Raw genomic sequence first — 27,441 nt, 5'->3', positions numbered from 1 at the left:
AGCCAAGACTAATGCATCTCATCATAGTATTATGCGTCCATCTTTACCTAATCCACCTCATCCTGGTCGATTTCCTCACTAATTATTAATATTTAAAATTACATTTAAATACAAGACCTCAATAATTGATTTACAATATTTATTGGTTGTTAGAAACCTTGAAGAAGTGTGAAACCTTCAAGAACAATACCTTAACACCTCCAATGAATGTCCATCATCCATATTCTAGTACTGAACCGCCTCCAGCCCCACCTGCACATTAGTCTAGTACATTACTTTCACCTACATCTCAACCTAGTAAGATACCTCAAGTCATGCTTTAATATGGTACTCAACATTCAATTGCATTAATTGCATGTTAACTTATAGTTTTTATTGCTTTCCAGAAACCCTAAAGATGAGACTACTTTTCACCAATAACACTAACTCTGCACCTCAACTAAATTTTCAACCTCCACTTGAATCTCAGTTTGATTCTCAGCGTACATGTGCAACTCAATTTGATTCTTAGCTTGTACAAGCATCTCAATCCCATTCTCAACCTACACCTGTTGTTGAACCAAAATTCGATTTCGATAGTGAATAGGAAGAAGATGAAGAAACTGAAATGCAACAATCACAACCTGTAGCTCTTAAGAGAACTTGGATTGTTGATGTTATTGGTAAGCACTTAATCTCTTCCATTAAAACTGTGAACTTTGCACACCTAGGTTTTTGGTCTTAGTACTTGTATAATTAAATTATTCTTTTTCTTATATGTTTGATAATCTGATAGATGAACAAGGCACAAAGAATACAAAGTCACTTACAGTCAATGATGTTTGGTCTTTATCTCCTATTGAAGGATTGTTGTGGAATGGAATGATGATGACCCAACGACTAAAGATAGGAGCATTGTCAAATAGGTTCTTGGGTCACTTTGCAAGAGACTATGACGTATTCCTTATCGGTTATACTAATTGGAAGAAGATTCTTAAAGACTACAAGCAAGATGTACATAACAACATTATTCAAGTGATGTATGTGCCAGTGAATTTCATCATTGTATTTTTGTGCCAGTGCAAATATTAATCAACTTTTAATTTCTTTATTTCTTTATTAATAAAGGGTATGCTAGACATACTTGGCAAAGGTTAAGAATATAAAGATGAAAAATAACTCCTTTCAAACCAACATAATCAACTATGCTCCCCTTTTTACTAAATTGTAATTTTGGTTCCCTAATTTCTCAAATTCATGATTTTAATTTTCCTAAATTTTAATTGTAATACTTAATCTCTCTAGTTTTATAAATTAGTGATTTTGTTCATTCGGATAGATTATTAACAAAAAATTCTAATTAATTAAGTTATTAAGTTAATTATAAATTAATTAAAACAATTAATTATTAAAAAATGTAATAAATAATTATTAATCCTAATCCTTCACAACACTTTTTTCACCTCCCTTGTCACACATGACTCCAACGGCAATAATACCACTTAGGGTTAATAATATTTTATTATTTTTTTAATGATTAATAATTTTATTTAATTTATATTTAATTTAATATTTTTAATAATCACAATTATTAGTTAATAATCTACCAAAGGGACAAAAATCACCAATTTATAAAATTAGGCGACTAAATGTTACAATTAAAAATTAAAAATCTAGCCTTCTTTTTTTATTATTTAATAAATTAAACAAAGTCTAGCTTAAAGAGTAATTGACAAAAGATTAAGGAGTTTTGTTATTTTATCATGATTATAGACATGCATTTTGATTAAAACATATTTTTTGGTGACCAGCAAAAATATATTTTGATAAAGTTCAATCTGTTAATCAAGTATGACTTCTGATGAAATATTACTACGCGCGAAATGAATAAAATGACTTCCTTTAATTTGGAAGATCCCACTTTTGTAGTTTTTATAGTAAAAAAAGTTCGAGACCTACCATTCGAATTTTACTGATATAACTCTTATTATCGAGAGCCAATCAACCTCACCTTATGAAATGAAGTCATTAAGATGATGAAAATTAAAATTATTATATTGAGTTGAATTTTTATATTTAAAACAAATATTTTTATACTGTCAATGAATTAAAAATAATCTTATATATAACTTTCAAAATACACCAATCAAGTAAATTCTTAAAACATTATATAATTATTTTAAAAAGTTAAAACATTTGATTGTATCCTTAGACAATTACGATAAATTATAATATTCGAGAACGTTGATGATATCATAATGCCATATGCTTAACGTCACGAGGAATAAAAGCACTTATCTCTAAGAAGTAAGAAGCGCTTCACATCAATGCTACTATAAGCCAGAAAGGGCCATCACTCCGGAATCTTCAAGTTATCCATTTTTCTTCCTTTTTTATTTATTCTTTCCCTCTTTCTTGTGTTCATACTTCATAATGCCATTATGTGTATGGCAGCATCAAATGAGTTTTCTTAGCTTTCGGTAACAGATGTGCCTTGTTTTTCTTCCTTTTCAGACTCTAATTCGTGCACGCATTAAGCAATGGTGTTAAATCAAGTTTGTTTTAAGTGTTCAAAAATCAATTCCGTTAGTTTTCAATAAAAAAATGCACATTTTAATGTAAATTTATAGCTAATATTAATTTATATAATATCAAAATTAACTTCATTTAACTTTAAAGAATTAGTCTTTAATTTTCTATTGAACACTTAAAAAAAAAAAAAAGCATGCACGACAAAGTCTCAAATCACAAACATGAATCTCACAACTGAATAAACAAAACTCATGTACAAGATCACATGGTTTTGCCAATGAATCACATTGGTAAACAGAAATCTTGCTTTTAGATACTCATGCCTTGATAAAGTTTCTCTTTGCTGGTCCCCTGCTTCACTGCTGGTTATTGTCAATTTGTGATCAGCCACAATTATTGACCCAATTGGCTCACTGATTAGTTGTATTTCCGGTTTCGGCTAAAGATGGGGTGATAAATAACATGAAGTTATGATTGGAGTTATGAATGATGAAAGTAGATTGGGAATATGTTATTTTGATGATGAGCTCATTATGACTCAAATCTTACACAAAACCAATGGTATATACGGATCAGAGGTATACCCTTTCTTCCTTGCTCCAAAAAGGAGAACAAAAATACCGTCAAAACTGAATATGAATAGTGCATAAATGAGTCTAATTTTGAAGAATTTTGTACCACATAGATAGCAATACATCACTTCTAAATACTGACTTCTGTCTACACACACGACTTATTACACTTTCAGTCTCTTTTGTTTATTTTGATATTTTAAGTTTTTTAAGTTAATTAAATTCTTTAATTTTTAAAATTAAGCAACCTTGGTTTTATTATCTTTTTTTTCCTACTTAAAACCCTAAAATTATTATTTTGTATCCTTAGACAATTACGATAAATTTAAACCTTAACCCTATGTTTGAACGAGGTATTTTAATTGGTGTTAATTAAAATATTTCATTTGGCTATTTAATAGGAGAATTTGAAGAATTCTCCAAAAAAATTATCTTTTTTAAGATTAAGAATTTAAAATTTCACTAAAATAGGTGAGATTTAAAAATTTTCTCACTCTCCATCTCGCGTCCCCAATCTCATCTTTTGTCACTATATTCCTTTTATTTTTTCAGTGACTTAATGGCTAACCGGTACGATGGAGATGGCGGTGGGAAAAAGCAAGTCCACACGATGGTTGACAAGATTGATTCATTTAAGCTTGAGTTCCACCATTGTGCCTTTCACTCAATAAACGTCTCATTCATTGGCATTATTGCATAATCATCAATATTGTGAAGAACCTTTGTTGCATCGTAACTGTCGTCAATGTCATCGATTTCCGCAAGGTCCTTGACCATGCCAACACCTCCATCAGTGACTAGAAGTGGGTGTGAATGAATCTATTTTCTTACTATAAGATAACTTGAAATCTGTTTTGAAATTTTCAAAATTCAATTTTTGTGGTGAGATTTGTGTTGCATGGTTGGAATTGATGGTTGAAACGGTGGTAGAGAGACAAAATATGCTAGGAGAGAGAAGAAAATCACGAGAAACATTTGTTCTGAAATTCAATTATTTGTAAAATTTTATAATCTAAACAAGTTAATTTACAATTGATTGAAATTTAATTGCTTTCAATTAAATTACTTGACGTTTAAAATTCTCTATCATTTGGAAATTCTTCATCCATGGGTAAGTCTTGCTTGATATGGTTGTTTCTTTAGGATTTAAGTTTTAAAAAAAAAAAACTTAAACACTTTCAGTTTTATATTTTGTAGTTTTAGTTTTCTTGTGTTTTTCAGTTTTTTTAATTTTAACATCAAACTTTAAATTTAAATCACATAAATTATTTTTCACTTTTCTTTTGAAACTTGTTTAGTTTGATGACGAAGTAGAGATAAGAATGTGACAATGATGACTTATGACAGATAAAAATAATAGTAGTGATAACAACAATTATAACAATAAATATGATATTAAGTAACTTAATAATCATGAAAGTGACTCTGGTGATGATAATGATAATAATAGTAGTAATTATGACAATGATAATCTTACTCAAGTAAAAAAATTATATGGGTGACAAATTAAACTCTTGAACTCAAATGTATAAACCTAAAGCCTTCTTCAAGCATAAGTTTTTTATCACACTAAAATTTAATTTACAATACCCTACTTAAAAATTACAAGACATATATGTCGAGGATATTATTAAAACATACAATCTGAAAGTATATCTACACCCGTTAAAGCTTGATGCATGATTCAAAATTTCTGATCACAAGGAAATGAGGAATAACAAAGATTAGTCTTCTTCACAAATGATAAGTTTATGACTTGAACCCTTGTCCTTGTTTTTTCTTATATTTTTTCTTGTGTTTTGTGACTTTTGTCCTTTTTCCTTGTTTAATTGCACAACATCTATCAATACAAAAGATCCCATCTAAATGCAATTTGCCCTTTTATTTTGATTAAAAGAAAAAAGAGAAGTGAGCTAGCGATTGTTTGCTTTTTTTGTTTTTGCTAGTAAAATTGGTCCTATAAATACTCTCGTAGGCTGATTATTGTTATTCCCATAATTTGACAATCCCTTCCCATTTGCTATATATTCTCTCCTTTCAAACGTCACAAATAAGGTCGTATAAACACTATTGGTAACAACCATTAACCAATTACAAACCAAATTAAGAAAGGGTGAAGTGGTGTACTTGACATGCCTTTATATTGTTCCACTTTGGGTGCAAAAATCCCAAGTATCTTAGGATTTGTGAGGAGAAGTGAAAACTGCACACATAGTCACATAGAAACAGCAAATTCTTGCTTCATGTCTCTCCACAATAAATCCCTTAACACCCTCCCTAGCCACATTGCTTTTGTGTCAAAATTTGATCAAAGTTTTTCTTCTCCTATGATGGAGGAGGATCACAAAATGTTTGGTCTTACCTCAGAACAAGAGGAATATTGCAAAGAGTTAGATGCTGCAGTCAGAGCAGTTCAGGTGGCATGCTTCCTCTGTCAGAAACTTCAAGACTCTTTGATTTCTAAGTCTCGGAGCAACAATAATCTCAATTCTCCCCTCACAGTTGCAGGTGAATTTTCCTAATCCCCGTAATCTGCTTAACCTTTTTATTTTTATATACACACGTACAAAACCTGTACCAAGTTCTTTATGTTGTAACTTAATTCTAACCGTCATCTTTAAATAATTTTTATTAAGAATAAGTTGGGGAAATAAATACTATTCACATGAGGCATATTTAATGAGAGACTGTGTGAGAGAGTAAGATGTGTGAGTGTAAGATGAGCAAATATTAATCATTATATATTATCTAAAATGGTTAATATTAAAACATGTAAGTTACTGAGTTTTTATAAGACAAGTGATTTTTCAACTTCAAAAAACTTTTAATTTCGATAATTTATATATGGTTGTATATATTGTCTAAATTTACTTTTTTCACTTTGGTATAAAAATGACTCTGACACTGAGTACATCTCCTATATATGGGCGTCTCATAATTTAATTTAAAAACTTGATTGCAAAAATATAAACAAGCTTATAAGCTTTGTCTTTTATATAGAATTTCATATTATTATGTATGTATAAACATGCAATATAGCGATACAAATAAATATTTTATTATATTTAGTCATTTTATTTTTTAAATAATTTCAAGCATTTAATAATATATATTTAATATTTCTTATCATGTGTGTTCACCTAGATAAGCAGTAGAAGATCATATATATTATTATATTACATAGGTTGATTAATATTTTTCTTTCTTTCTTCTTTTTATATTACATATATTACATTGGCATTGATTAACATTTGTTTATGTTTTTTTTTTTTGTATCCCATCTAATAATGGCAACTGACTTCTTAGAGATTGATGCTTAGAAGTTAGAACTTAGAAGTGACAAGAGAGAGGAATACAAACATTGTCTGCTACAAAAAGGACATAATTATCAAAATTAATACTACTTAGACTCTAAAATTAAAATGCTTTGAAGTCAATGAAAAATTATTAGTAAGAAAAGTGACTATGAAATTTGGAGGTTTCATGGACTTTCAAAAACTCGTGATTAGATCTAAAAAAGGAAATAATGTGCCGGCTAAATTAAGCTGACCTTCAAACTCTTTTTTTGGACTATAGTAATAGCAGTGCTATCATGTAAGTACTGTTATGGCCTTGTCCTGTTTCATAAGCTAACTGATTTTACCGAATTCAATTGTTTACCTTCAGGTAAAAACCTATGTGACTTTTCTTTTGTTGTTCACTGCTCTCTTGCTCTCAAGTGCATATATATATATATATATATATATATATATATATATATATAAAACCTACCTATTTTTCAATTTTGTTTACAAAATAAGAAATTATATTAGAAGGGAAAGTAGGGACAAATATCCTCACTAAAAGTTAAGTAGGTCTCCATAACATGATAACAAATTTAAATAATATACCTTATGCTTTTTGCTCTTTGAAAAATATTTATATATGCTTAATCGTAGGTTACTCAGATTGAGCCACAGTCAAATTTATGGTGTTCTCTTTTCATTATATTTTCTTAACAATTTTGGTCACGAGATACTTGATGCTTATTAGTCTCTGGAATTTGTGAATATAACTTCTTTTTTGGAGAGCACGACTGATCAGTCTATTCGTGGCAGCTATTGAATTTTATTCATACTTACAATCATGATTGAGTTGTACTCTTCAATACGTTATTTATATAGGTTGGAGTGTCAAAGCAATTGTCAGCAGGATATTGTTTGAGTGTTTAGAGAATGAAAATGTCTCAATTGTAACTGAAAAAGAGGTTCAGACACTATCCAGTACTGATGCATCTGAACTATTGGAAGCTGTGGTTAAAATTGTGAATGAATGTCTAGCTGAAGTGCCTCGATTTGGATTTGAAGAACCAAAATCAGCTCTTGGAACTTCAGAGGTTCTCGAAATCATTAGTCGCTGCAACGGAGGTCCTTCCGGAAGATTTTGGACACTTAGTCCTCTTGATGGAGGAGGGTCTTCATGTGGTGATCAACATGTTGTAGCTTTATCCCTCATAGAGGATGGAGAAGTGGTGGTTGGAGTTCTTGGCTGTCCTAACTACCCTATGAGAAAGGACTGGTTTAGTTATGATCATAGTTATCTTAGGATGATATCTAAGTTGACTCCTCCAACCTCTCAAACTTGGAATAAAGGTTGTATAATTTATGCTAAAAGGGGTAGTGGCAAGGCTTGGATCCAACCACTGCTCCATGTCAATAACAAGTCTGTGTGGCCAAACCATGCAAAACAAGTTTCTGTCTCTTCCATTGACAACCTAGCAATGGCCACTTTCTGCCAACCAGTTGAGAAGGCTAATTCAAGTCACTCTTTCACTGAAGGACTGGCTCACAGTGTTGGTCTCAGGTTCATTTTCATTTCATCCCATTTCAATATCAGTCACCCCCCCCCCCCCCCCCCCCTCTCTGTTTTTAAATTTTTTTACCATGTGTGATTGTAGTGTCTAGACATTCAAAAATGGGATTTATTCCTATGCTCTTTAATTTTCTGTTTTTTTTCTCTCTTTCTTTTTGGTATTCAGTTAGCAACTTAGCATGATATCCATTGTTAAATTCTTGATAAAATTTAGTCATTTTTGCTAATTTAATACTATAGGGATAGAAGGATTCTTAGAGTATGATAGCAAGGTGAAAACTGTTATTTGCAGTTGCATATTCCTTACTTAATGACTAGTTACAAATTACAATTCCTATTTGTCTATTTGAAAAAGATTGAATATTTAAAATGTCACTTGGTAAAGGTCACCAAAGACAACATAAATTTCTAGCATAGTTTATAAGGTATATTATTCGTCATTTATATGCAGTAATCAGCCAGTAAGAGTATACAACATGATGAAATATGCTGCAATAGCTTGTGGGGATGCTGAGGTTTTCATGAAGTTTGCAAGGGCTGGTTACAAGGAGAAAATATGGGATCATGCTGCTGGTGCTATCATCATACGAGAGGCTGGAGGAATAGTAACAGATGTTAGGGGGCATCCCTTGGAATTCTCAAAAGGTTTATATTTAGAAAGGCTTGATCGTGGCATAGTTGCTTGTGCTGGACCCACATTACATGAAAAGATCATTGATGCTGTTGATGCTAGCTGGGCCTCTTCTTGTCTTTGAGACTGCTTCTAATAATGTACATTTATATAGGATATATACTGTGATTATGTGAATAATGTTTATAATCTTGTCTTTTCTGCTTTACACAGTATCATAGAAAAACCCAGCTTATAAACATCAGTTATTGTTGATGTATTGGTGCCAGTTTGCTAGGCTGAATTACTATTGTTTGAAATTATGTGAATAAAAAGGTTATGTCTGTTACTTTGTACTCTGAATGGAATTTACTAAGGCATGACACCTCTTGAAAAGGGCTTCATAGACCAATAACTAATGTGAATATGTCAAATTGCTTAACTTCTAGTTAGAATCCAAAACAGTTGAGGGTAAGTCAGTGTACAATGTACTGCAAGGGAAAGGAATTATTTTAGTTATATTTCAGTTTGACACGTTACGAGGCCTTCAGCTGTGAGAAGGGAAATGATTTAGCTTAGATTTTTACAGCTTTTGGTTGCATAGACTTAATGATTTATGTTTTACCATTAAGACCTCAATGCTTGAGACTTGGTTTATGTTTTATTTCCATTTTATTAAGAATTTCTTAGATACCTTGAGTACCCACCACAATCATGGATATTTATGTTAAATTTTTTAAGTTTAAATATTTGGAATCAATCATATAATATGATAGAAAAATTAATGTGGATATCACACAGAATATAAGTGAAATGACTTAAAATAGAGAAAGACATCAAAAATTATTTGTGATAAAAAAGTATCTACCAAATTCAAAGACATATTTTATCGTACAACTATATGACATTTAGCAATATATATATATATATATATATATATGCTAGTGAATGCTAGACATTTAAATATCAAGTGTAATCAACACCTATTGACCCAAAGAGGAGTGTTTGCAGCAACACATTCCTTTCAAAACCCTCTTCAAAACATAATCTTATAAAAAATGTTAACAATATACTCTTTAACACATTTTTTATTAGGCTAGAATTTAAAAAATTCAACACATTTTTTATTAGGCTAGAATTTACTAAAATTTGGTAAATTTACAGAAAAACTAATGTACCCCAATATTAGAACGTTCCTCACTATGTGAAGGTACGAAAAGGATTAGTGTACGCAACCTTACTCTTACATTTATAAAGAGACTATTTCCAAATTTGAACTCATAATCAATCAATCATCAATCACAACTTCACTTTGTTAAATCAAGATTCATCATCTTGATAAAATTCACAAAATTGTGTAAATTTCACTCATTTGATAAACCTCAATCATAATTTTGTATTTTTTTAAATAAAATTTAATTAATAAAAGAAAGTGTGTTGGAAAGAGTATGTTGTTAGCACTCCTTATTTTATTGTTGTTGAATTTCATGCAAGTTTCACTAAATAACCTTAACTCAATCTTGATTTATTGGGGTAAAAATTGCTAAAAATTAAAGAGCCAATGGTAAAAAAAATGCAATTAAGCCAATTTCTTATCCCCAAAGTAAGATGGGCATTGAAGTCTGATATTGGCCATTCAAGATAGATTGATAGAACTAGCTTTTGGAACAAGACAAGTGAACCTTTTAAACTATATAGAGGATTAATTTCCATAAATTATAGCATGTTTCTACCAGCCACTAGTATGTCCAAGCTCTCAGCTTTCGATATACACTAACAAACCACATTAATAGGTAGCATGCTAAACAGAAAAATAAATAAACAAATAACAGCTGTAAACAAAAATCATGCTCAGTGAAATATTTTTGTTCACAATTTCTGTGTGTGGCTTCTAATATACAACATTGATCCATACACAAGTTATCCACACTTCCTTCTCCACAAGACTGATGAATCATATTGCAGCCCTCAGTGCTCCCCTTGCGGCCTCCCGTTTCATCTCAGCGGCCTTCCCACTGCCGCGGAAGTACATGTATACTTGCTGTATAGCAAACCAAAGAAATAGTGAGTTGGTATGTGGTAATTCATAAGGAAATCATGGCATTCAAAATGCTGGTGCATGTGCTTAAGATGATTGGAAAGTTCAAGAAGTGTAGTCAAACCTGAATAACCCAAATGCTGATCAAAGTTTCAACGCAGAACAATCCAAATCCAATGAAGTAGAAGATCTACAAGGCAAATGGAGAAAATCATAATAAAAGATCAATCATTCAGAAGCAGAATATTGCTTAGGTTGCATTCTGTAGTATTTGCAAAAGGATGAGGCATTATGGGCCATGCAGAAAGTCTTATATTTAACATATGACTTAACATGTATCAAATTGCTACGGCATTGACAATTAAATAGTACGTAGGAATAAGAAATAATTCATGATAGACACTCTTACCCCAATCAAAGCATGGTCGCCCAGCACATCTATGGCAGCCAGAATGCCCCTGTATCAATGAGTAGACAGTGTCCATCACTAGGTTAAAAAATGGGAATAACTTAAGCCTCTTGAAGATATGAAACAACCCTTAAAATCCAAATTATACCATACTCACCAACATGCCAACTTAGATTTTAATAGAAACCCGTTACTTGATTACAACACTACATATCTTTGAGGGTCAACACCTCCCAATGCCCCTGATTTCCTCACAAATGGCATGATCCCCTCTCTATCAATCTCTCCTCTTATTTATAGGTAATATGCCTTAATTCCTCTCAATGTCAGCCCAACCAACTAATATCAATGACTAATAGATTTGTCATTTACTTCTACTTTTGAAAAGGGAAAGAAAAAAAAGAAACCTATCTTGTGCAAAGAAAATGAATTTGAAAGCTTAGTCTTCTTGTGACAAAAATAAAGCCATATGAGTAATATTAGCATGTTAAATAGAGAACATATATGAAATTGCCGTACGTCAGGGATTTGCCTTTGAAAACTATAGGAGGAGCAACTGCAGCTAAGATGCAGAATCCTATGTGAAGCTGTAAGCAGAAGAAATGAAGATGATTAGATTTCTTACAGTTTTTAAGCATAGCTTATGCACATTAAAAAGTACAATCCATTTACCAGATAAAACATGAAAAACCATCCAAATTTCAAAGCACTTTCATTCCTGCAAAAAAGAACAGCATATTCAAGATCAACAGTAAGACCAAATTTTTTTTTTTTGCTCAGCAAAAATAAATATTATATATTAATTGAGTACCAGAGGTACTAAATTACAGATATTGGATTGCCCGTGCCAATGGTTCCAAAGCAGACTAAAATGGAGTCGGGAGTGGAACCACAGTCGGGCTACCCCAGATTTGAGCAAGCTAGAATTAGTCTAAATATTACTGTTACATGAACCCTGCTGTAATGTTACTAGACCATTGGTTAAAATGCATGGAAAAATCCTTCTCTAAATTCCGCAACCATGTCCAAAGTAAGAAGACTGCATCATCCATGAGTTTGTTGCTGTCAAAAACATCATTGGAGAATATCAGCTTATTTCATTGCTGCCAAATAGTCCACGTGACAGCTATCCACCACCACCACTTCCATCTTTTAGCCCTCAATCCATCAGCCATGGCTAGTCCATGTTGTAGGAAATGCATGCATAGTTGCCTATTGTTCTCATGAATGCTTCAAAGCATAAGGCAGAATTTTCTGTACTTGATGTCTCTCATAATAAATTGTCAACAACAATGTCTCAGAATTTATTGTTGGAAAGCTGCCTTATTTGTGGTTACATCCCGCCATTATTATGGCTTAGCAGAGATGGCTCCAGTATCTCAAAAAAGGTCACCTATGGAGAGGATGACTAGAAAGGTTGAGTGAAACGTCATAGAGTGCAGCCGACAGATCATTGGCTCTCAAGTGTAGAGATCCCACATTAACTAGAGATATAGCCAATGTAATCCTTATAAAGCTTAGGCAGACCTCACCTTATAAGCCAATTATTTGGAGTTAAGCCCTCTGCCCAAATTCTAATATTTATTTACTTCAAGAATTCAAAACTTCTACTGTTTACATTAATTATGGACACAACCAAATGTGATAAAACATGATAACACTCATAAAGCCCCGAGGTTGAATCACTAAAACCCAAACATGCATCTGTTCTCGAAAACAATTTTTAGTCTTAGTATACAAGTTATAAAATAAATGCTCACAAATTGAAGTTGCATAATACATTAAAAAAAATAAAACAAATAAATGCACATAAGAATTATTTTTTTTACCTAAAAGCACGATATAATGGGCGATACCACAGAACATATGCTCCAGGGACCCCTGCTATGAAGTAGATAATGGCAAGAAACCATATTTTTACACCTGCAACAAACAAGGCCAAGTTCCAAATGCATGGAATTTGGAAATGTCAGATTTGTAATTTGAGCTGTAAAATAACCTAAGAAAATACTCTGTATCTAAACTCACCTTCACCCTTAATCCAAGCTGCAGTAACAGCTATAACATTCCAAAAAAGGCACAACACTAATCCTGCATGATAGAACTATTTATCAATGACAGTGAACCAATCTCATACTTGCATTGATTTTGGGTATAAAATTACATGACTTACAAATCACTCATGAATCCTGATAGATACATTTATTGTGACCATAATTAATCAAAACATGAGATCATGCTACGAACAAATAAATAGAGAATGTATTTATCAGGCCATTATCTTACTCAATAAAACAGATTAGTTCGAAGCATCCAGGTTAATGGTTTCAAATCAATCAATTTCAGACAAAACTAGTTATTCAGAGTATCTCTCCTCTCTTCAAGGCCTAAAATTATTTAATGTTTTATCAGAAAAAAATTAGGGAGTAGAAAAGAATAAAGATTCCAAATTGCAACTTTTTAATATAAGGTGTAAAGCTTTTGACATTGATGCCAATTAAAAGATAATTAAGAAAAGGATCCATGAAATAGAATTGACTAAAGAAAAAATTGAAAAATAAATGAAAGAACTGACAATAAATGTGCATGAATGCTGAAACAATGCCATAATAGGAACCAAGTTCCTCCTCCTCCCCCCCAAAAAAAATAATAATAATAATATATATATATATATATATATATATATATATATATATATATATATATATATATCAGATAACATACCTAACAGTGTAGTAAATGCAACATATTGCAATTTTTGAAGATGAATTGGAATTTCATTAGCAATGTCGTGATGGATTATTGGGAAAAAAGGCGGCCAATTCTTCTCCTCAAGAACAATTCCAGCTGCAAAACAAAAATATAAATACCTACTAGTAGTACTAAAGCAGAACCTAAATTAGTGCATATAATTCCAAGACACTTCCTCTATGCAATTGAATGCCAACCCAAACAAAAATCACCCCCCCGCCCCCCCCCCCACCCCCCAAAAGAACCAAAAAAAACTAGTAAAAAACTTCAAATACAGAATCAGGAAATGTAAATCACCTCGTGAAGCAGCTTCTTCTCTCCGTCTCACTTCCTGGATTTGATAAATAAAAAGAAACAAAAATACATGTGAATTTTCAGGCATTTGCAGTTGACAGATATTCATATCCAAAGTCAGGTAATATAATCAATCAGATTCAGTTCAAATTCTTGATGTTTGTAGACTCAGGTAATATGGGAAATGATTCACTTACTCTGGGAGTAAGTGTTAGACACCTACTCCACTCAATATATTTTTATAAAATACAAATTCAACAAATCAAACCATTAAATCATATGATATTGTATCGATAATCATGCACACCAAATTTTAGATTAATTGAACATTTATAGGTAAGTAATCTTTTAGCCGATACTTATATTTTAAAAAGCATATGATACATTAAAAAAAAGCTTTTTGATTAAGTATCAACTAGTTTTAAAATTGTATAACATTTTATATATTTGATCTTTTTAAGAATTTTTAATCAAACCATTAAATTGATAAAATTTAATGTCCATAAAAAGTTAGTAAAAGGAATATATATATATATAAGAATAGTTAACAGAATGTTTATTTAGTCAGTATATTGTTTTATGCAATACCAACTAACCACTCATCCAGTAAATTGTTCCTAAACTGGAAATGCTTTCTCCAAGACTTTTCAAATTGTAACTCTACCAAACATATGTATTTTCAACTGTTAGTACATTTTTTCAAAGGGATAATGCAAGAGAACCAAGATTATATCATGGAGGACAAGAAGACATCTCAAACATAGAAGTTGGAAATTGAAGGGGATGAGAAGAAATGAGAACAGAACTCTTGAAAGAGGGGAAAGAATACCTCTCAAAGGGGAAAATGTTCCCATCTCAGTAAATATCAACTAAGGGAACTCTCAACTAACATAGAGACAACAAGAAATACCATCATATACCTGTTCCCTTTTTCTCAATTCAGTTTCCTTGGCTTGAAGTTCCTTCTCCTTCTTTTTCAAATCCTAATGTTGAAATGAATTAGCAAAACCACACTCAATACTTGCAACAACACATTATAAATAGAAAAAAAAAACCTGAGGATTTTAACAACCTCAATTATATACATACCGTTGATGAATCAAGAGGTATATCAACTGTCGCACCAAAGCCATAATTATAATCAACAGGTTCTGGCTTCAGAGGTGAAAGCCTTGAATTAGTGGCAGCGGGAACACTTCCAGGATTCTAACATTTTAAAAACATTACAAGACATTAAGTAAGTTGCAAAAGATTTATAGCATTTTATCAGCATCTGATATGTAATGTACATTGTAAAAAATAAATAAATAAAGCTAGTCATGAACATAGACCCTAGAGTTCAACTACAATAAGGATGTTGCCATGACAAGGTAGTGAAAACTGAAAACTCAAAATTTCCTTTTTTTTTTTTAAATGTGGGAGGAGGCACCAGCAGGGCAAGTGCTCCCAACTCCCAACTCACCTCTTCCTTTTCCTCAATTTTTGCTCTCCAAATGATTCACTAGTAATCACAATATCTAAATTTTCTTCTCTCATCTATCAGTCCATTTCATGTAAAGGAAAAATGTCAATATCACAATCATACACCTATAAAACGTCACACAACATAGCTTTGAATAGCATTATTGCATTTTTAGTTATTTTGTGATCTTTAGAGACCTTTGGTAATATTTTGTGGGCTTATATTACTTCCTAAATCTTTGCATTTGCAAAACTAATATGTAACAAATAAAAAAGTTAAGATATATTTGACAATACTTTTTCTTTATGCAATGTCAGTCATTAAAACTATATACAATTTTAAAATTCTGAATCATAAATTTAGAATATTCTAAAAAAAGTGAATATTATTCAGTGTTCACACACTTGCATAAAAGCTGTGTGCCATCTATCCTTCAGTCCTACACACACCACTGATCATAGGCTATGGCCCTATGGGACTTTTTAAATCATCAAAAACCAATTTGATTGACTTTATTATTCACAGATGCTTGATTAATAAACTCACTGCGGTGTAAAACGCACCCCACTGAAGTTTGACTGGCTTGATGCTTTTCCCCTTACAGATGGTTGCTTTAAGGAAATACATTGTCTGGTATCTAACAGGATTAGAGGTATATGGTCATGCATTTTAGTTTCTGTTTTTTGTAATTATATCATGTTCCATCCATTGAGGATATTTTAAGCTGCTCCTGATTTGCTATGCCTTTGTTTCTAATCAAATTCTACTTTTCAGTGCTGATTTGCATAGCCAGCCAAAGTCCAATTAATAGAATATGTGTGTGTTTGTACCTTGTACACACACACACCCTCTCACACAGTAACATATGGAATTACTTAATATAACCCGTATATTTTCCAATCATAGTTACACACACACACACCACAATTTATCCTCCATCAAAGGGGAGTTGTCTCTCAGTATCTCTTTCAAATAAACCATTACCAGGAATTTCAGTCTCTAGTTAATATTTAATCCTATGTGGTCAGGAGTTTCACATTTTTTTTTCTTTAAATAAAGAATGGATTTAAAAACTTATAGAATCCCATCAACCCTGAAGGGACAAATACTTCATGTCAATTCACTAAAAGTTATTAGACACTCTAAAGTTAGGAAACACAATACTAGTATCTGCATCTGCAAGCAAATCTCAAGGACATGCAAGAGATTCGTCCAGAAATATTGAGCTTTTTTTTTAAAGGCCAGAAATATTGAGCTTAATTCTAAAGGTAAGTTCTTCAGGCCAAAACATCTTTAAAAAACACCAAACCCTACATGAAGAAGCAGAGAGAACAAAATCTATAACTAACTACCCAAAGAATCCGGTTTCCTCGACCACATCCAATTATAGTATCAAACAAGTCAACCGAAAATCAACAACAACAAAATTTCAAAAACAATAATTTGACCAAAATAGCATGCTGAAACACCCCAAAACAGGATCAAATCAAGTTCAACAAAAAATTGCATACCCAGTTCACAAAATCCCAACTTCGAGCATAACCAGTTCACAAAATCTCAACTTTGAGCATACCCAGTTCACAAAATCTCAAAAAAAAAGAAAAAAAGCAGCAACAAAAGAAGGACTTACATAGAAGGGGTTAACTTCTTCCTCATCGAAGGGGTTACTGTCATAGCGACCAGCCATGGGAATTGGAATGCAGAGATCTGGGACTCTGCTGTAGAGGCTGAAGTCAAATGGCTATTTAAAAAAGAAAGGATTTTTGGGGCAGTGAGATTTGAAGGTTTGGAACTTGTTGCAGAATTAGAAGGTGACAATCGAAGGTAAAGTAAGAAGGAAGAAAATTCCAGCTACAGATACAAAAAGGATTTGTCTTTGGTCAGCTTAATACAGAAGAAAATTTAAAGACATTGACTCTGCTTTCAACTTTGCTTTCCCACACATTAAACTAAAAATATAATTGGAGGATTTGATATTTGAAAAAACAAATAGGAATTAAACTATAAATATAATTGGAGGATTTGATATTCGAAAAAAAAATAAGAAAAAAAATTTAATTTTTTGTTAATGTGACATTATAGAAGATTTAAATTTAATTAGAGTATATTTTTTTGACAGATAACTAAAATATAATTATAGTATAAAAAACTATTCACTTAATTAGATAGTTTTATGTATGATAAATTTACTGTTTTTATAATAATTAATTAAAATATATATTTAAATTATTATTTTTTACAATATAAGAATATATACTTATAAAGTATTAAATTAAACTCATAATATTTTTTAATATAATATAAAAATATGCAATAGTATGTATGACTATTTTTAATACATGAACTCAATTTGAGGTTTTAATCTTTTTTAATAGATATTTGGTGTCATATAAGATTTCAGAATATTTGCCATTTTCATTCTAATAATAGAATCTAACTTGAATTTTAAACTTATTTTTAGTGGATTTTATTTTTAAATTGCTTAAATAATAATTTTTTTAAGAACTCATTTGTTCTAATAGTATTCCAACTAACTCAATTATAAGAAAATTCAACTATTAATAATAGAATTGGATAGGAGCTGCTCCAAGTTATTGATATTGTTATTTTTTACATTTATATTTGATAATAGAAAATTCAAATATTAATGGGATGGATTAGTGGTTGGTGTTGTGGTTCATTTATATTTGGCAGGTAATATCATCCTAAAAACAGAACCGCATTTCACGACAAAGGCAGGTAATCAAGTGTTTTTTATTTTTTTTAAGCAATTGTATCTTACCCGTGGTAAAATGAAAAAGGTAATCAATCTTTTTTTGTCCAAATAGGACTTGTGTATTTGTTGTTGAAAACTGGCCAAAATTTTCAAATTGTGTATTTGGCATTTGCTGTTAGAGGAAGCCAAAATTTCAAATTTGGGTTCGCTCAGATCCTCCAGAACAGAACTTTAATTCAAAATCATGTCATTTTCTAGGTGGGATGGTAATGTTGCTTGTTGCAACCTGATAACATATAAGAGCTTATTAGGGGGATAAAAATGTTATCCTTTTTCGTACTTTCTATAAAAGAGAAAATTCATTACAAAGAATTCTAGTAACACTTGGAAATAAAAACATACTACATCATATATCATATATTTTTTTTAATTATGTTATTAATACAAAATATTTACTGACATTATTGATGGCTAGTTTTCATCCGAAAATCAATCACTTTTACAGGATAAAAATATCATCTTCTCAATTATATATATTTTTCATAAAACTCAAACTCAAAATCTTAAAATCAAATATAATATCGGTCGGATCAATTGGTTGTTTGAGAGATTAGAGTAGACATTTGCAGGTTGTTTTTGAATAGAACACTCACTAACCTTGACTGACGGGCTCACAAACGTATCGATTACGGCCTTTCGTATTCTGTTATTACAAGGATATTTTTCATTTAAGAGGAAAATATAAACAACTTATATTGTTAAGAAAAAAAATTAAAAAGTAAAAAATATAAATATAAATAATTAAGCTTAAAAGAAAAAGAGTGTTAGTATGAAACAAAATAAGAATTAATTAATTATAAAATGATGAAATTTTAAAACTTGAGGTAAAAAAATAACTAATGAAAAAAAATTCATGCAAAGAAAATTTTAAAGTAATTAATGATTAAATAGTATTACATATCTCCAATTTAATTTGCATGGAATTTTTTTTCATTAATTATTTTTTAATGATGAATTCAAATTGTAAAATATTATTATATATCTCCAATTTTATCGTCTAAGAAAATGTCAATTGGCTGCTACACTGGCAATAACATCAAACTCGGCCTCAGTTTGTTTTTTTTTTCATTTTATTTAAGGGGAAATAAGACTGTCATTTCATTGCATATAAAAAGAGTGAATACATGATGGGATATAATAAAAATCATGTTTACAAGCATTAAATCTTCATGTCCTTACAAGAATTTGAGCAATATAATTTGCTTGTCTTCTCACAAAATTCCACCTAGAGTTTGAAAAATTTGATCAACTCGGCTTCTGTTGAAAATAAGAAGCAATTTACATTGGTGAGTATGGTTTAGCTAATAAACTTAAACCACCAAAACCAAAACACTACAAGAATGGAAGCTTCTTCATTATATATTTTATGATAAAACTAAGGATGCATATAATATGATAATTACATCCAAATAAAAAATATCAGAGGACTCGTATGGCAAAAAGAAAAAAGAGAAAGGGAAGCATTTGTGACATGAAGAAAAGAACAAAAGAATATAAAGAAATATGTTGAGGTTCCAAAATTGAATGAATTGAGAATTCATTCAGCTACAAAAACTAAATTAAGCCTATATATAAAAAAAAAAAATGAAAAAACTAATGCCCTATGAATGAAGAAGGGCTAACATATGAAACCAGGTTAGACAAAAATAAGTGGTTAAGAGAACCGGTTGGTTTTCTGCCTTTGTCTAATGCGTTTTTTATCACTCTTGAATGGATTAACCCAGTTTTTGTCCTCAGCAATAGCTCTATTCCACCGCTCATTGAAGACTTCAAGTTCCCATGTTGATTGTCTTCGTATCTGATTAGTCCATGTTGCAATGTAAACAATGTCATTTGCAATCAAAACAAATAACTACAATACTTGGTTTCAAAAGCAGCTAAAAATGTAACAAGGTCATTTGCAAGTTACTTAGTGATCAAATACAAGGCTTGGATTCAAAGGCGGTTAAAAAGTCTCACCTCAACTCGTTGATCAAAGGCCGCTGCACCGTGTCTCTGATTGGTATACAAAATGCAAGAAAATGAAGTTAGGATTGAGTGTGTTAGTAAAGGAAACAGGATTACATTTAAAACTGTACCGGAGTTTTCCTTTTCTGACTTGAAACCTGCAAAAAGAAAGACCAAAAAGAAAAATTATTGTTGCAGATTCTTGACGTCCAGTTGCTATTCAACTTATCCTATTAAGTTAATTCTTGTGTTCCCTAGTTGTTTGTTGATAATGATATATTATCACTTATCAAAGTGGAAGCTTGAAGTGGTTAAGATTCTTAAAAATCAAAGCTAATGATTGAAAGAAGAGGGAGGGGGGAGGGGGGAGAGGGTGTTGTTATAGGAGTGTTTGCAGCCATTGAATATATTCTAATGATCAACTCAATGTGTTCATGCTATTGAGTATTGACACAAGTTTTAGTGGAGCTTGAGATCAGACCAATAAATTTCACCAGACAAAATGAATATAGAGCAACAGAAACATCTTTTGAAAAACAACTGGAAGTTAAAAAAATGTGTCCTTAACAATGCTCGCTCCTAAGGGCTGTTCCTATGTATAATCATGGGGATTTGGCCAAAAATACAGGATTGCTTGTGACCATTGAATATATATATACAAATTTTAATGAAGTTTGCAAACTAATGCTCTTTCTGGGGAGCAAAGACAGTTTGTATGCAAGGAAGCAAATGGATACAAAATTAATTCAAACAGGAGAGAAAGAAGCAAAATACTTTAGTTGGATCGTCGCTACCACCCAGAGTTTGTATTCCCTTGTGAACAACAAATTCACTATCAACAACTCCCACATTTTGAGTGCGTTCTCCCTGGAAAATGACATTGATTTCACTGTTAATGATACTTATCATGTAGTAAATGAATTTAAAAAGAGAGGAAGAAAGAAGTGCAAATCAGTTAGCATAATGACAGCCAACTATTGATATACAAGTTGAATTAAAATCATGAAGCATTCCAGAACTATGAATAATTAAAAATCTTGTCCAGAAAATTTATAAATCTCACCTGTGCACAATATCCTACTTTCATATCCAATCCCCATCCATGGACAAGGTCATTCTGAGAAAATGAAAAGGATAATGATGTTATCAAAATTATGGACTATTTTGATCTATAACTAATCCAATAAAAAACAAATTGAATACTGAAATTACAAAAGAGACAAAGTTAAACTCCACAAGGACATCAACCAAAATAAAATATTAAAATCCAAAGAATCAGAATAGTTTTAATTTTTAATTACTAGAAAAGGGCAGAAAGTTAATCCGCAACCTCATCTCCAAAAACCTATTTGCAAGCATTCTAAAACATTGACAAACTAAATGGTTGAATATATTAAATAATGAATTTCATTAAAACAAAAAAAAAGTATATTTTAGGTCCATGACCAAAGTTAATTCTAGAATGCTTAAGCAATACATTATATTTTAATGGAAATAAGGAGCAGGGCAGAGTAGTAGTATTCATCATCGTTGAAGGGTCGAAACAAGAGCTGATCAAGGGACATGAAGGGATTAATCAGTGGGAAAAAGAAGTAACGACAGGTTGGAAGGAAGAGAGAGGGAGGAGCCTAACGTAATTGTAGTGAAAGATTAAAAGAACAACACAAAAGAGTAGAGAGAAGATAAAATTGTAAAGAGTGGTTCCGAGTGAGGAGAAGCCTCTCTTAAGGCTGGGAGCTCAATTCTGTAATTTACTTATTTCTTCTTATGTGATTCTCCTTCTCAGTTCTTGAATTCCAAGAATTTTCCAGATCTGGAGATAGTTATACAGAATATACTTTCATATTTTTATCTAGTCTCCTACCTTACTATCAATCAATCTCTCAGTTTATAGCATTACACCACAGTAGATAACACAATTGTTTTTTAAAGGAGACAAAACTTTAAATAATTTTGAACGAATTTCAGGCAAAGTCTGTAGTTAGAATTTTTACAATTCGTATGGACCATGAAAATTACCTGTATAAGATGCCAAGTACAATACCAGGCAGATCGAGAGAAAACAGGAGCCATACCTTCCACAAACCTGCCAAGTTGTATTGAAATTTCAGTGTCATTTATAACAGGAATATAGATACAACCAAAAAAAAAATATCATAAAACTCCAAAACAGCAACTGTTAATTGATTTTGTCAAGTTCCATTTTCAATACATTGACTGGTTAAATTTAAACATCGGCCTTATAGATGGCAGAAAAAAGGATGATAACACCACGTGAATAAGATCCAAAATGAACAACATCTTGAAAAAATACACAGCACAACCAGATCCAAGGAAAGTAACAGTTACCCAGTGCATGGAGGCCCTTTACTTGCGTCTGAACACTTAGTATTGCCTCTGAGTTCATAGACTCTCCTGCATGTACAAAAACTCAAAGCTTAAGTATGAAATTGATTAGCAAGTACATATCAATTGCCTCTAATGATAAGTCACCTATGAACTTTCTTAGTCCTAGCTCTAACTGTAATTCTATGATGTATCTCTGTCGAATTTGGGTCAAGGGCTGGTTGAGATATCTCCAATCCTTCTTCCTTCACAATTTCAATGTATCTGGAAGAAAAAAACAGGTGCCCATGTTAACTCATTCTCTTTGTTGAGAGCACAAGTCTGTCATGAGGTGATTGACTTGTCTTTAAGAGAAGAACAAGATAATGAATATAAATCAAACCAATTACCACTTTTTCTACCTTTCCAGACAAACAAAGATTACTTAGTAATCAAATGTGACCTTAGTAAGGATGATATAGAGCTTATTGTGCGTGAGAGCTGTCAAATGGGCTGGCCCAGCCCGACCCGAATCTCCTACAGGCTATGTATTTCTTGGCCTGGCTGGGCCAAAATTGATCTGTCTATTTTTTCAATTTATATTTATATGAATTTTAAGAAAAAATGGACCAAATAGGCCCAGTGCTTTTACATTTTTCAGGACCAGCCTGGCCCGCTAAGCCAGGCCAAATTGGCCTGGTTCATTTTAGGCCACTATTTTACAAGCCTGGACCGGCCCACCAGGCCATCAAATATCAAAGTATACCATCAGCAGAGAAGTGCAGCAAAACCATCAGTCATACCTTGATGGAGAAAAATGTTCCACCCCTAAATCCTCATCCCAGAGAAAGATATAATCATAAATAGAAACTATATCTGGATGTAGAAATCTTTTTGCAAACCACCTGAGAAAGAACCCCGGAATTAATATATAGATTGGGAAAAAATAAGCCCTTGAAATATATACATTCACAATTATTTAAATAAAAACATATATGTAATATGTTAGGAACAAAAAGTAAGAGAACCAGCAGTCTGGTATCCACAGAAACACTACAGTACAGACCAAAAAGGGATACATAACCAAGCAATCGTAACAGCCATGGTCATGCAGTGGCATATTACCCAACTCATCTACAACTAGAAGATTCACATGGTTTCAATGAGGTGTTATGTTTTTCTGTGATGTTTATTCAATTTGAGTGGCTGTTCCCAAAAAGAAAAAGGAAACTAAATAAAGAGCTTGATTTCAATACATTGACAGCGAGAAACTAAAATTTTCTCCCAACTTCTAAAGATGTTTGCATAGCTTAATTGACTCAATAAAGTCCATAAGATATTTTGATTTTCAATAAATCCTTTCAGTGATATAGACATGACATGCTCCATATATTCCTAGTTTTAAGAGAAGATTTAAAGCAAACTCCATTCAATTAACATACAATAAACAATATAAGCTTTTCAGGCAGAAAAAAGAGTCTATATGGTCAGTCTAGATATGTACCACTTTGTTTGGTTTTGAGCAGTTATATGTATGGCCTTGCTACTCCAACTAAGATCCCACCACCCATCCAGATTGGCATCATAATGGAATAAAATAATTGTGAAATTATCTGGAAGAAACTGAAATCAATGAAATTAGATTAGGAGTGCTGATTCAAACAATTTTGATAACCCAATGAATCATCAAAAATACCTTTTGCACCATCACATCTACATTATGCTTTTGTTTAATACCAACTGCAACTGCCAGTAAGTTGCGATTGGAGTAAACACTAGCCTGCAATCAAATAATTACCACCAAGCAAGCAAGCAATAAATTAGCTAGCTCAGGTGAAGCAGCTTTGATAACTGATGGTGTGCCCCTTGCAGTTTACAAATCCGGCCATCATCTATCGGTTTAAATAGAACTATACAATGTAAAATAAACAAAATTGCAAAGATGCTGACCTTTGACCTCAAATTACTTGGCGACCATAAACGCCTTAACTCAAGATCTGAAGTAGCTTGTATTATACCTTGTGGTAAGCCCTTCAGGTTTCCAGAAGTTTCGGTATATGCCTGCACAGTGGCATCAAAAGCACCCACATGAAAAAGAATATGTATCCAAATTACATTATCAAATTAATATTGTAAAGTAGGCAGGTGCGTCAAAATTTTCAAGCAACCATAGCCATCATTCACTATAACCCGCAAAGCTTTTGTTCTAAATGCACCAAAGCTTAAATTTAGAAAGAGTAAGAAAACTGATTAGCATCAGAGTATACCTTTTCCTCTTCCCTGATATTCCACTGTTTGTCTATCTGAAAATAAAAAATGAAAACAAAGTAAATTTCAAATTAGAACAGGAAGAACAAGAATACAAAGTCATGAACTGGTGCTTTATAAGAAAGGTAAACTTGAGCCATGTAGCCCCCACCTGCCAAAAAAAGTGGCTTTTGAATGTACACCATAGTCCATACTAGGAGCTGGAAAAAAGTTTCAAACAAGGCTATAGGGTTTTATGCTGATATACTTTTTCAATATCACTTAATGACAACAAAGAGTTTGATCGTTTATTGTTTTTCAAAACCACTACACAAATTTCCTAACCAGAATAGGGATATTGTTATACTACTCTGGATAAAGCAGCACTACAGCAGTAAATGATCCCTAACCAAATGCAGAACAGAAATTTAATCAACATTTTTGGCCCAAAAAGTTATGACATGTAATCTCTTACCTGTTCTTGGTAACTTTGATACTTTAGAGTCCTATACACAACAAACAACATTACTATACAAACAACCGCCATAAAAGGCAGTTGTGTCATCTTCAAACTTGATTTTCCCTGGTCCAAGAAAATCCACAATGAAAGAGTGAAGTTACAAACAGAACTCCTTAACAAAAATCTAGTTACAAGATACTCTGCTTAGAAATATCAAAAGTAATGACTTCAAAGAAACCAAGACAAACCATTAGGCAAGAAACTCCTTTTTCTCGTGGGCCACCTCCATGATTTGATTGACCTCATAGAAAAAATGAATTTCTTACTCAATCTTCATCACAAACTGCTTGCTGCAATAGAAAGTATCAGAAATCATTTCATCGTACAAAACACACGGGAGTAAAGGGAAAAGGATTGCTTTTGACTCTTGAGCTTAATCACTGGCCAACTCAACCCCGAAGGTCCAAAACAGAGAAAAAATGCACAGAACTAAATGCCATATACATAATTACAGTCACTTTTGTGTAGGAGATTGAGGACTAACAAAAGGGGTAGTGAGATATTGATGCACATGCAGCAGTGTGACAAGAAAGAGCTAATACATGTGAATTTGAGAAACATGCTTAGAGTATTGGCAATGATCACAAGTTGCTTAATCCACACACACTTTTCAGCACCACCCAAACCTCCTCATAAAACAGAAACAAAAGACACATATCAAAGAAATTCCAAAACTGGCATTACATGATACAACACATAAGCACCTCATGGAACACGAAAACAGAGCTGCATGCATTGGGTTTAACCGACACGAGGATCGCATGAAAAAGACAATGAAAAAACAGGGGGAAATCCATAGCTAGCCAAAACAACCAAAACTCCATTCTTCTCAAGCAAAGTCCAATTGCTATATTAAAACAAGATAAATACTTTTTCGGTGAAAAGAAGAAATTGACTCATTCTTTAACATCTTCATATAAAATAACAGAGAAAACAACCCCTTAAGCTTTTCAATTAGATCTAACCCATCTAAACTTTCATTCAGCATCGCCACATAAAGAAGAGTAAAGTTTTACTTCCACCCCAAAATAAAATAAAATAAAAAAGACCGCAAAAACCTTCATTTCATTGGCGTCACAAATCGAAACATCATTTTCCCGAGACAAGACAAAGTGAAAAAATTTCTAACATTTCAAGATCTTCCCCTGAATCAAATCACTGGACCCAGCAGAGAAAATGTACGAAACAGAGGAAGGAAAGGGGCAATGGGGGTGGACAAGAACCTGGGAAAAACAAAAGGGTGTGCAAGAAAAGTGGAAAAGGACGAAACTTTGAAGATCACGGGACATACCCAGATGCAGAAGAATCGAAATGAAGAGGGGAAACAGAGAGAGGAGTAAGGTGAGAGCGAGAAAGATGGAAGAGTGAGGAAAGGGCACGTTGGAACAGAACAGTGTTAGAAAAGTATGATTATATGCATGCGTGGGGTTAGGGGCTTTCGCATTTTGGGGTATTATTGGAAGCTAGCTAGCAAGTACCAACCTTGGTTTTGAGGAAACTAAAGACTGTTATGAAAGTGAAACCTTAAAAATTACATCAGCATAGGTCACGGGGACATAATAATACTACTATATCATTAAATTATATTAGATTTAATTATTTAATTCATCAAAAGATTAATAAAAAAAAAAGTAGTTATTATGATTGATAAGCTTTTTATTTTAAAATTAATTAATACATAAGACAATCAATAAAAATATAAACAAACAAATTTAATAATTCAGATCTTATAAATATCAATGATGGAAATATTAAGTAATATCACTTAAAATAAGAAATGTTTTTGTGTCATGGTGCCCATCACACCCTCATTTCTCTTCTTGTACTTTTTGCATCCATTTTCCTTTCTCTTTCCTTCCCCTGCTTTCTCTTTTTTGATACTAGTACTAGCATTATTGTTATTTATTCTAATTAAAGCCAATGATTAATTCAGTCGGATGGAGTTATTTAATGAAATAATTTTTAAGAAATATTTTTCTGTAAATAATAGTAGTATATACATTGATAATATAAAAAAATTATAATATTATCTAATTATAAATTGTCATATTTAATAAATTTATTAATTTTTATAATAATTACCATAAAAATATATCAATAATAATATTTTTTATTGTTTAATAAAAAT

At 31.9% G+C, this 27,441-nt stretch overlaps 3 protein-coding genes across 7 annotated transcripts; 1 reads left to right on the top strand and 2 right to left on the bottom strand.

The window, feature by feature from the left end:
- The first annotated feature begins 4,877 nt into the window (after nucleotides 1-4,877).
- LOC100796061 (PAP-specific phosphatase HAL2-like) lies at nucleotides 4,878-8,893 on the top strand. The gene is made up of 3 exons (XM_003542728.5): nucleotides 4,878-5,591; nucleotides 7,247-7,925; nucleotides 8,386-8,893. The coding sequence occupies exons 1-3, from the start codon at nucleotides 5,216-5,218 to the stop codon at nucleotides 8,687-8,689; spliced, it is 1,359 nt and encodes a 452-aa protein (XP_003542776.2). The 5' UTR covers nucleotides 4,878-5,215; the 3' UTR covers nucleotides 8,690-8,893.
- A 1,311-nt stretch (nucleotides 8,894-10,204) lies between these two features.
- Nucleotides 10,205-17,298, bottom strand: LOC100795535 (secretory carrier-associated membrane protein-like). Its single transcript, NM_001254072.2, is given in 12 exon segments — nucleotides 10,205-10,585; nucleotides 10,707-10,772; nucleotides 10,992-11,040; nucleotides 11,511-11,578; nucleotides 11,664-11,709; nucleotides 12,821-12,914; nucleotides 13,020-13,082; nucleotides 13,716-13,838; nucleotides 14,040-14,073; nucleotides 14,957-15,019; nucleotides 15,126-15,242; nucleotides 17,129-17,298. Coding segments are annotated over 12 exon segments (867 nt in total). The 5' UTR covers nucleotides 17,186-17,298; the 3' UTR covers nucleotides 10,205-10,498.
- Nucleotides 17,299-19,746: 2,448 nt separating this feature from the next.
- On the bottom strand, nucleotides 19,747-26,759 carry LOC100807744 (uncharacterized). Of its 5 annotated transcripts, none has more exons than XM_006594276.4 (16): nucleotides 26,605-26,759; nucleotides 25,502-25,603; nucleotides 25,269-25,376; nucleotides 24,814-24,849; nucleotides 24,497-24,607; nucleotides 24,243-24,326; nucleotides 24,051-24,169; nucleotides 23,350-23,451; nucleotides 22,715-22,831; nucleotides 22,571-22,636; nucleotides 22,241-22,307; nucleotides 21,285-21,338; nucleotides 20,996-21,088; nucleotides 20,353-20,379; nucleotides 20,234-20,269; nucleotides 19,747-20,072 (listed from the first exon to the last, which is right to left on the bottom strand). In XM_006594276.4, exons 2-16 carry the CDS (start codon nucleotides 25,502-25,504, stop codon nucleotides 19,929-19,931), a joined length of 1,167 nt encoding a protein of 388 aa, XP_006594339.1. In that variant the 5' UTR covers nucleotides 25,505-25,603; nucleotides 26,605-26,759; the 3' UTR covers nucleotides 19,747-19,928. The 5 variants fall into 5 exon arrangements, with proteins under 5 accessions (XP_006594339.1, XP_014621136.1, XP_003541558.1 ...); XM_014765650.3 differs by having other exon boundaries at nucleotides 25,856-26,717; XM_003541510.5 differs by having other exon boundaries at nucleotides 26,372-26,717.
- Nucleotides 26,760-27,441: the final 682 nt, after the last annotated feature.

This window comes from Glycine max, chromosome 13 (assembly GCF_000004515.6).
Source record: "Glycine max cultivar Williams 82 chromosome 13, Glycine_max_v4.0, whole genome shotgun sequence".
Lineage (NCBI taxonomy): Eukaryota > Viridiplantae > Streptophyta > Magnoliopsida > Fabales > Fabaceae > Glycine > Glycine max.
Note: the sequence above shows the minus strand (reverse complement) of the source record. Positions and strands in the feature narration are given on the sequence as shown.

Coding starts and splice junctions, on each gene's coding strand:
- LOC100796061 (XM_003542728.5), top strand. CDS start 5,216: ATGCCTTTATATTGTTCCACTTTGGGTGCAAAAATCCCAAGTATCTTA. Junction 5,592..7,246: donor TTCTCCCCTCACAGTTGCAG/GTGAATTTTCCT, acceptor TTATTTATATAG/GTTGGAGTGTCAAAGCAATT. Junction 7,926..8,385: donor GCTCACAGTGTTGGTCTCAG/GTTCATTTTCAT, acceptor ATTTATATGCAG/TAATCAGCCAGTAAGAGTAT.
- LOC100807744 (XM_006594276.4), bottom strand. Junction 24,170..24,242: donor TAGATGTGATGGTGCAAAAG/GTATTTTTGATG, acceptor CATTGATTTCAG/TTTCTTCCAGATAATTTCAC. Junction 22,308..22,570: donor AAAGGGCCTCCATGCACTGG/GTAACTGTTACT, acceptor ACAACTTGGCAG/GTTTGTGGAAGGTATGGCTC.